Here is a 10,604-nt window from a genome sequence, read left to right as displayed (position 1 = left end):
ATGGAAGTTGTGTAAATAAATCAATTATGCTTTAAACGGTGAGAGTGATCTTTTTTCCTATTATGAGTTGGTGCATACTATTTGATTATACCATATTTTAGTAATTCATAAACCTTGTAAAAATGTATGTTTATTTGCACTTGAGTCCTACTAAGCATAAAGGTAGTATTAGCGTGTTGGTTTTTTTTCCACGGGTAGGTTGGAGATCAGATGCGAAGAGATGGTCATTGAAGTTCTACATCGAGCTAAGTCACATCACACAAAAGTGTAAACGTGTTTGAATCATTTATATTGTATAAGTCAATGTCAGTGAGGCATGTACGTAGGATATTACTATGTTTTTTTAATTTTAATATGTTTGTATAAGTGACTTTTGTAATTCATGTGATGCCATCATCTATTGATTATTGAAATGAATTGTATGAATTTACAAATTTGTTTTTATTGACTGTCATCACTAAAACATGTTTCTTTAAGTCTATACATGTGTTCAAAAAAAGATGTAAGTGCCTTTGGACATCGAGTGTAACATCATTTATCTAGAATCGTTGATGGTCTAGGTAAGGAGTGTTACAAACTGTATTAAGAATTGGTTTAACATCTTTTCTATAACCATTAAACAAAACAATACTAGAGACTTGTTGAGAAAAGACTTTGGTGGAAGTTGGATTTGCAGTGGTAAATTCAATTAGTTTAGTAGTTTAGTGTTAATTTCAGTGAATTCAGTCATGTTGGTAATTCTTGAATTGATTAGTGTTGGAAAAAAAATGTAATTTTTGGAAACTTTGAGGCATATTCTTGATTGGTAAAGGTGGAAAGTTGAATCATAAAATTATGGTTTTATACTCTACTCCATGAGACCTTTACAACGGCATATCATATGCTCAAAATGGTTAAGTGATAATGAGAAATTGATACTCAAAGTAAGCTACTTGTGAATTATGTTGAGAAAAAATGAATAGCTTAGATCCCACATTGGTTAAATACCAAGTAAGAAATATGTATATATATGAAAGATCTCACTTAAAATGTTATTGAATGACGAAGCTTGAAATCCTGCCTTACGCGCAGGGGTGCAGGTCCAAACCCGTCGAGGTTGGGGGCGCACTCGCATGACATGGGCGACTCAAAATGTCTGGATCGGTCGGGCCCAAAAATGGCTTGTGGATATTTTAGCCCAATATGTATTTTATTTTTCTTAGTATATATTATATAGAATTTGTATTAAAAGGAAAAATATCTCGATTTGATTTTATTGGGATTGATTTTCAATTTGATTTGATTTATTCAAATTGATTTAAAGGCTCCTTTAATGAAAAGATTTGTATATTTATTCATGGAAATTTCCAAAATCCCTCCGTATTGAATGCCTATAAAAGCTTAAAGAATACTGCAGAATTCTTTAGAGAAACAGAGACGCACTACGAATTTTTCACTCTCAAAAAATTTTTTTCCTCTCCAAATTTTCAAATGTTTCAGTGATAGAAGAAGCCAAGGTTTGTTCATTAATCACTGCAGAAGTGCTACTACTTCGATCAATTTATTGTTGTATCTTGGGAGACAGTCGACTAATGTTTCTTCAAGCACCATAAGAGCGGTCGAATTTGTCTTAAGGAAACAGTGAGAACAAGCCTCAACATCTAGTAAAACTGGATTCCCTTTATTCAATTTTTAGTTTTCCAAAGTCTTATTTATTTTAATTGTTCTGATGTTTTAAATAAATATAAATATTTAATTTGATTTATTTAAATATGGTGTTTTTATATAAATATAAATATTTGTTTATATAAATATTTTCTTATATTAATTTGTATTATTTGTATATATAATTATTTATATTTATATATATTCGTTTGCTAACGTGTTTTGTCCAACAATTAGATTGATACTTTATTTGTTAGTGTGAAGTATCAAACTCAACAAAAAAAAATTAATCACTTTGGTTCTCCTTAAGGTACATTCCTTGGAGTACTCATCAAAGTATTTCATTGTAAACAAAATACCTCCATATTGAATGCCTATAAAAGCTTAAAGAATACTGCAGAATTCTTTAGAGAAACAGAGACACAAAACGAATTTTTCACTCTCAAAAATTTTTTTCCTCTCCAAATTTTCAAACGTTTCAGTGATAGAAGAAGCCAAGGTTTGTTCATTAATAACTGCAGAAGCGCTACTACTTCGATCAATTTATTGTTGTATCCTGGGAGACAGTCGACCAATGTTTCTTCAAGCACCATAAGAGCGGTCGAATCTGTCTTAAGGAAACAGTGAAAACAAGCCTCAACATCTAGTAAAACTGGATTCCCTTTATTCAATTTTTAGTTTTCCAAAATCTTATTTATTTTAATTGTTCTGATGTTCTAAATAAATATAAAGATTTAATTTGTTTTATTTAAACCTGGTGTTTTTATATAAATATAAATATTTGTTTATATAAATATTTTCTTATATTAATTTGTATTATTTGTATATATAATTATTTATATTTATATATATTCGTTTGCTAACGTGTTTTGTCCAACAATTAGATTGATACTTTATTTGTTAGTGTAAAGTATCAAACTCAACAAAAAAATTTAATCACTTTGGTTCTCCTTAAGGTACGTTCCTTGGAGTACTCATCAAAGTATTTCATTGTAAACAAAATCTACACTATAACTTGGCATCGTACGCTTGTGATTGATATAATTTAAAGTTTTAAATATTTTAATAGACATAGAACAAGTTGATCTAGTTTTTGATGTCGTTGTTAGGTAGAATTGTACTTAAATTTATTTTTTTATATCTTTGAAATTTAACGAGTTTTTCGAAGGCACAAGTTAATTAAGTGAATATGGATCAAAGAAAGTGGAATTAATTGACACATTGTTTGCTTTTAGTACTAATTCTTGACTCTTGCATGCTAGTTCTTGATTTAGTAGTTTTGATCTTATGATTTTGTTAGAATTGCTTCTGTTGATATAACCTAGTTTTTATTTGTTGGATTGGCTTGCTTGAAATTGTGGATACTTGGTATTGGTTGTGGATATTGTCCTGTAGTTTTTCTCACAAGTTCGTTTATGTTACATGCATGTAGGAAAAATAAAGATAATACTGCCTTTAGATTTGGAAATTTGAACGAATTCTTAAAGCTCTTAAGAAGTCCAAACAAGTGGTGGAGCCTTATCGACTCGAGTGTATACAGATGGAGAATCATAGAGGTACCAATTCAATCAAACCAAGCTCATAAAAGTTTAAGAGACTATGCCATGCCCACTCTAGATGTGTGTGATAAATTAACAAACCAATTTCTAGCTAAATACTTTCCTCTAAAAAGGATAGTTAAGTTTAAGATGGATATCACCCATTTTTAACCATTTGAGGTCTCCATACTTCTATTTCCAAAACTATCAATTTTAGAACCAATACACTTATACATTGTTTAATTTTTCAAATAACTAAAATTATTAAACCAAGCTTCAATAATATTATAATACTCTCGTAATTTAAGTGAAGCTTTCATAAAAAAAATCTTATCATGTATTAATCCTTCGAATATATTTTGATTATTTATCTATTATTAATCTAATAGTGCTCTAAAATACTTAATTTAGATTAATTAATTCATATATGTATTATTTATAAATGTAATTTTAACTTTAAAAAAGTTACCTCTTTCATCATAATAGCAAAATAGGGACAAAATTTAAAAGAATAATAGGTAAAGATAAGAAAAACCAGAAACATTTTAAATTATAATTTCTAACATTGCAAACATAAAACAACTAAGACAAAACACGGGCACCATTCTCAGTCATCCCAAAACTTCGCCCGTCAAGCCCTAAAAATGGCGAATGTTAATTTTGAATTTGCCACCATCTTTCAACTGTAATAATGTATTCAGCCTACAATCAAACATTAGCTACTTTTTTATGACCAAAGAAACCACCAACGGCGAGATCTGGCGGAAGCACTGCTCGAACTACTTCTGGGTGTTACAGTGATCCTCTCAGCATTTGCGGCTGCCCATTTGCTGAAATCAGGCGAAGAAACAAGTTCTTCGACAGCCCTTTTTGTGGAGTCTCTGGTGAACTTCTCCCACTCACCTTTAGAAAAATTTCTCCTCTCTGGTGTGTTGTGAAAGATGGATGGGAAAGAGTCTGTATCTGACAGCTGACTCGGAGATGTCTTGGTAGTTCCTGAAGGAGTGGCCGTGAAAGATACATGAGTTGTTTTCCTTAATTGGTCAATTGAAAAACAACTAACTTTTCTTAGGTTGTATATAAATAAAAGGATCAAAATCCGGGAGCAAACCTAGAAGAGAAGTATTGCAAGAAGCAAGGGGTAAGTGCTTAGACCGTCGATTAAGGAAATTAGAGTCTTCAGGCTTCCTGTACGTATATTCGTCATGAGAATATAGATCTGGTGATAAATCAGGAATTTGAGTGTTTCTTCCAATGACTTTGGCTAACTTGAACAGCTTCCTGCAGAAGTAATCCACATAATGTTATGCAATAAAATCTAGTGCGATGAAAAAGGAACAATGTCAAGGATGAAACCAAAGCATAAATTTATACTTGTACACACGGCGCAGGAATCTCAATCGAGTGACTTTACACAAAACTGATGAGAGCATTATCCCAGATAAAAATGCCTCTACCGCAAGGATGGGATCCATAGAACTCTGCAAACAGAGTAAATTATAGTTTTAACAAAGAATGAAAATACATTTAGCCATGGGTCGGGGATATTTTCATTGAGTTTGAGAAAGTAGAGAGATTTGTGAAGAGGTACAACCTGAAACATCATGATAGCAGCCACTATCCGGATGGTCCAAGCAACAAAGTAAGATGTGCTTATGTCAATCGATCCATCTTCGGTGAGGACAAGTTTGCGAACAACCCAGAAACCCAACCAAGCTCCAGCCAGAACAAGAAAGCCCAAGAGAAACATAGCCAACTGAAATTTAAACATAAAAAGCAGTTCTCTGTATTATCAGGAAATATTTGCAAAGCTTCTCAGCAGCTACCACATCCATTTATAAAAGTTCAAACCACTGAGCCATAAATACATGTCACACATGTAACATTTAGCTGCAACCAATATGTAGTTAAAAAGAAGATAAGAAAAATGCCCGTATTTGAATCTGGAACCAAGTGAAATAAAGAGTGCAAGTAGAGAAACTCTAGTCTCAATACTAGAATGAAGGTATAAATCTAAGCCAATTTGCAAATCAAGTATTTAATTCAGAAATTTTTGCATTTTTTGGGGGTTTAAAATAATACATGGATTGTTTTGTTACTTTAGAACACCTATATGCAATGATAAAATATTGACTACAACTGGAAGGGGAACAAAGGAAGAGGAGACAATAGCTAGATTTCAAACAGTTCACACAACCATTAAAAATTAAACACCATAATTTTCTAGAGACAGGAAGTATTCAATATAAAGAAACCCCGTAACAGAATAGAACTTTAGTAATTCTACATTGATTTTACCATTTCATTTTACATAATGATATCATATGGAAAACAGTTTGATTTGACAGCCAAAATCCATAAGATCTTTCATCATTCATGGTTCACTCGCTACCCTATCAAATTTACAGTGTCGCATCCAACATGAACAAAGTAATTGATAACAATAATAATTAGTGACTGAAAAATCCTAGTGGTTACGCTCTATGATATAGAGAAACATAGAGCAAGTGAACAAAAAAATTTGCAGGAGACTTACATACAGGATTATACATGTCTTCAGTGATTCCCATTTCTGAAAGTATTGATTGCACCAACTGTGGTATATAGCGGAGAAGTATAGATCCCAAACCAAGCTAAAACAATGACAATACCATACGTGAGAAGAATTAACAGAAGACATAGGCATAAACACATACGCATGCATATGGAAATGTGCACATAAACACACACAGACACACAATAAAGTTGCAGCAAACGGAGATCATCTCATCTGTACAGTTTATACTCACCATAGATGAATATATAACAATAGCAAGTGAGCTCTTCCGACCAGTTGGGAGAAGCTTCATTCCCTATTAAACATAAGAATATTAATCATAACAGAGATTGATAGCTGAACAGACAACAGCAGTGAGCACAAGTCGAGGAACTTTCAAGTAATTCATCAATCACAGTATTTACCTGAAACAGGACTATTAATACCACAAGGATAACCCCAATTGCCATTGCACCACCATAGTAAAATACTAATGATTGGCTTAGTGTATATGCCACACTCCACAACACAATACCCAGTGCTAAAAATACTATACGATATTGGAAAAATTCTGCAAAAAAGACGAACAGGTAAATGAACAAAGAACAGGGTACATAAACAAGTTTCAATTGTCAAGACATAAAGCAACACAGATAGAAGGATCACAAATATACCCTCTTCAATTGACACTTCAACAGTCTGTGTAGAAGAACTGGTCATTCGTATATCTAAGAGCTTGCGATCGAAAGGAGACATCGATTTAGCCCATAATCTGTTTGAAACCTTCTCCCACTTGCCTTGAGGGCACATCCCTATCCCAAGTGAAGCATTCCTGCAAAAACAAGATATCAGTCAGAAATAAGGTTCAAATTTTTCAACAGATAGAAACCTTCTAAGTCTGTTCTTTTAAAGAATTTATCACTGAATTCAACCAAGTAGTTACGTGAAACCACATACCTGTGGAAGCAAACTTCAACATTAGGTCTGTGTAGGGTGGAATTCCCTTGTGAAACCTTCAGCTTGACTGAATGAGCAAATTTCATGAGATTCCTAAACCTAGGCAAACCATCAACGTGAACTCTTTCGCAAACAACTTTAGTTCCAGGCTTTAAACCAGGGGACTTCTCCACTTGTACGCCAGGAGTTAACTGCAACGTCTTATTAAACTCCCCAACAACTGCAAACATAAAACAACATGATACAATCAAAATTTAAGGACTTTCCACTACTAAGACATTATTACGAGCAATTACAAGAAATATGATAAGCACAGACAACCCAACCAACTAAAGCTATATGAACATTTGATTCCTTATCCCTCTAATTTCATCAAGATTTAACTCTTTAACCACTAAAAGGCAAAAAGAAAACCCTAATTCATAGAATTCAGAGAGTTATGATAAACATGCAAGAAGTAAGAAAGAAAAAGAAGGCAGAGAGTACCCAAAGAAAGTTTCTGGGCAGATGCAAAGGAGGAAAAACTTGAAAGAAGGAAGAAGATAAGGCAGAGAAGCAAAGCAGAGGGGAGGTCCCGTTTCCTGGTACCCATTGTTGAGTCGGAGTTGAGAGATTGAGGAAAGCATGCATAGGCAGGACTTTGAAAATACAGTCGGAGTCGGAACCGGTCGTTTTGGTGTCTGCTCGATGGCTTTCTTGTCTTTGGTGGTGCCTTTTTAGCTCTTTTATTAGTAGCGTCGTTTTGGTCTTTTTTCACTCCTACACCAAACTTAGAACCCACTGTAACGGACCCAACTTCCAAAACACCGAAAATTAAGAGACATAGATGATAGCTTAAAGCATTCACAACATCATAGTCATAGTCCATGCTTTTGTAACATCTTACCCATTCTTTGATTGTTCACTGGCATTCAACATCAACAATTCATTAATTTAACTTAGCTAAGTTACCTGGTGTTGTTGTTGTTGAGTTTCAATTGGTACCTTTCTGATATAAAGTGCTTTCTGGACACTGATATCAGTTGCCCAAACTTTGCAAAGGTAACAATAATAGTTCTGTAATATGGCTTAGTTAGCAGCTCGATTTATCTAAACAGAGTCTAAAACACAAGTAAAAACTAAAAACATAACTTCATTTCTCAAACCTCAAACTCAATGTTTAAAACAAAACAAACACTCAAATCCAGCCAAAAACCAAGCAACCCGTCATTCCCTCATCTACAATACACATCAAGAGTCAAGAAATTGCTTAAATTTTCAAGTACCTATTTTCACTTGAGTCTTTCTTGATCTTTGTTTTGTTTCTCCATTTTTGATGCAGACGTGAGGAGGAGAACGAAGGACTAAGCAAGGATTAGAAGTTAGATCTTAGATTCATGAGATTTTTATGGGAGAAAGTTTTATGGAATAGGGAGTTTTGGGGGTAAGAAAGAGAGTTTTCTAACTTTCTGTTTCGGACAGAACGAAAAAATGAAACAAAAACAAATGCTAGAAAAAAATAGAAGGTTATAATTTGTGAATCAAGCCCGCTTTCTAAACAGGGTGTGGAAGATCTTTTCGGCCTGACCCGGCTCCTTCTGAATTTGTTTAGATTTCCTTTTATTGTTATTTGCTATTATTTTTTTTGTCATTTTTATTCATTCATCTAAGCTCGAAAGCGGTTTGAAAAGTGGGAGTGTTTTGGTAAAATACAGGCTCAAAAAATTAGATTAGATAAAAAAATAGACATTGGGTAAAATTTTTTTGACCTGTCAGGCTCGGCTCGAATATACCTAAATGTTTTTTTGTACTGCTGTTTTGTTGTTGTTTGTTGCCATTTTGATGATATTTTACTCTCATTTGCTATTATATTGGTATTATTTTATTGTTATTATTTGAATATTATATTAGTGTTATTTAAATATAAAGAGTTTTTAAATATATTTTCAATGTTTGGGAAAAAAATTATTTTAATATTTTTAGTGTGTTTAATATATTATATTTTTAATATTTATTTTTATACAAAAATAATACATAAAAAAATTAATACAAATAGATCGGATCAAGTTTAAGTAAAATTTTAAGCGTGTTTTTTCAGTTAAGTTAGAATCAAATTTAAAAAACAAACTTAAAATTTTAGATTAGTTCCGCCGGACCCATGTTTGGGTATAATCGTGATGGGGGCCATGATGTTTTTTATGGGTTTGGCCTAAGATTGGGGATTTGGGTATTTGAGTGGGAATGGGTAGGTAGATTATGGGTGGGTGGCTGATGGTATTTGGACTTTGGGTTGATTTTGTGTTTAAACATAGTTTTCATTTAATATTTTTATGGTTTACTTGATTATTAGTTATATTTGTTAGTTATTTTAATGGGTTATTTAATGATTACTTATATTTGTTTATTATTTTGGTTTGGTTATTTGATTGTTATTTTTATATTATTAATAATTATAGTTATGAAATTATGATTATTGTATAACTAATCATAAAATATGCCATCATGTATTTAAAATTTTTATATTTAATTTTAGTTAAAAGTTTAATATAAAAATAATTAAAAGGTTTAATTTATTAAAACCTTATGGATTATTATTTTTATATTTTCGTTTTCTATCCTCAAATTTAAGTTAAAGGTTTAAAATTTTTATATTTTAATTTTATTTAAAGGTTTAATATAAAAAATTGTTCAAGGTTTAATTTATTAAAAATTATGCATTATAATTTGTGGTAGATTCAATTTAAAGGGTGCATCAAGCGAAGATATAGGATGGCATTTTAGATTTCTTATGCCAAATATGAAAGGAAACATGTAAACTACGTGGAAAAGTTAAAAGGAGGAATAAGATTTAAAAATTTCATTGCTTATAAAACCAACAATGTTGCACAATGCCCAAATGTAATTAATATGTGATATTTTGTATGTTTTTTAAATTTTATAATTTTAAATTTATCAATAAATATTATATAATAATATAAATGTGTGAATCATTAATCATTTTTATTTTCTTCATAAGAATCATCAAAAGAAAAGCAAAGCGAAAAAAGTTGACAATAAAAGGAGATAGATGAATTTTTAACCCGAATAAGAGAAGATGATGACTATGAGGGATTTGATGATAAGGATTCTACTATTAAACGAGCTACTTAGGACAGTCTCTAACCACAGCACAAATGAAATAGGAGGCAAGAATTCAAAAGAAGTAAAGGTCGTTGGAGTAACATTATGATGAAGGATAAACTCCTCAATGGTCTATTGCATAATAATTTGGAGAAATAATAAGAAAATATTGTCCAAGTGAGTTCGAGTTTGCTTTAAAAAGAGCTATACCCGAATTAGCCAAAAGTAAGAGCTCAAGCAACTAAAAGTGACTCTATTTTAAAGACTCTAAGAAAGAAGTTGGGTGAATCATTATATAAATTTTTTTATATAAGAGTGACTTCCTTTTCAATTAACAAGTTCTCCTTGGTTATATAACTTAATTGAAGTGGTGGGAGAAGTTGGGATGATTATCATCTAATGATATTATTATGAATTATGTTTAGGTTATTATCTAAATCCACAATTTCAATTTGGGGTGGAGCATTCTATGAATATATTACGTGAAACATTAGAAGGTACAAAATATGTAATTGAAAGATTGGAACCTTGTATAGATACTCAAATAAGAATGATTAACCATGTTAGATTCAAATACTTTTATATATAATTTAGTTATATATTTTGAAATGGATTTATTTATTTCTTTTTATTCTATCTTTTATTAGAGTAATTGTTCTTTTTGGAGAGAAAGAAGAGATATTTATCACTCCACAAGCGTAAAAAGCCTAAAAGTAAATGAATCCGTAAATTAATAATTAAATCATTTAATTTTTTTTGTTAAGGGTTTAATCATTTATTTTAATTTATATTATTTAATAATATTGTAAATTTCAAACTTATTTTAAAAT

The 10,604-nt window shown here is 31.4% G+C and overlaps 1 protein-coding gene across 5 annotated transcripts; it reads right to left on the bottom strand.

Annotated features, from left to right (window-relative positions):
• Positions 1–3,707: 3,707 nt before the first annotated feature.
• On the bottom strand, positions 3,708–8,155 carry LOC105763447 (uncharacterized). Of its 5 annotated transcripts, none has more exons than XM_052625400.1 (12): positions 7,941–8,153; positions 7,627–7,731; positions 7,162–7,434; positions 6,676–6,895; positions 6,393–6,550; positions 6,144–6,289; positions 5,972–6,034; positions 5,723–5,815; positions 4,777–4,938; positions 4,557–4,663; positions 4,294–4,463; positions 3,708–4,178 (listed from the first exon to the last, which is right to left on the bottom strand). In XM_052625400.1, exons 3-12 carry the CDS (start codon positions 7,265–7,267, stop codon positions 3,910–3,912), a joined length of 1,494 nt encoding a protein of 497 aa, XP_052481360.1. In that variant the 5' UTR covers positions 7,268–7,434; positions 7,627–7,731; positions 7,941–8,153; the 3' UTR covers positions 3,708–3,909. The 5 variants fall into 5 exon arrangements, with proteins under 5 accessions (XP_052481360.1, XP_052481363.1, XP_012437142.1 ...); XM_052625403.1 differs by having other exon boundaries at positions 7,660–7,731; XM_012581688.2 differs by having other exon boundaries at positions 7,162–7,731; positions 7,941–8,155.
• Positions 8,156–10,604: the final 2,449 nt, after the last annotated feature.

The sequence above is a fragment of the Gossypium raimondii genome, chromosome 12, assembly GCF_025698545.1.
Source record: "Gossypium raimondii isolate GPD5lz chromosome 12, ASM2569854v1, whole genome shotgun sequence".
Lineage (NCBI taxonomy): Eukaryota > Viridiplantae > Streptophyta > Magnoliopsida > Malvales > Malvaceae > Gossypium > Gossypium raimondii.
The sequence above is the reverse complement of the archived record's forward strand: the minus strand, read 5'-3'. Positions and strand labels throughout refer to the sequence as shown.

What these genes read in the sequence shown, in the direction of transcription:
- LOC105763447 (XM_012581688.2), bottom strand. Translation starts at nt 7,543, where the DNA reads ATGGACTATGACTATGATGTTGTGAATGCTTTAAGCTATCATCTATGT. An exon ending in GTTGAAGTTTGCTTCCACAG is followed by an intron (nt 6,551 to 6,675) that starts GTATGTGGTTTC and finishes TTGTTTTTGCAG; the next exon opens with GAATGCTTCACTTGGGATAG. An exon ending in CTGAAGACATGTATAATCCT is followed by an intron (nt 4,939 to 5,722) that starts GTATGTAAGTCT and finishes TTTAAATTTCAG; the next exon opens with TTGGCTATGTTTCTCTTGGG.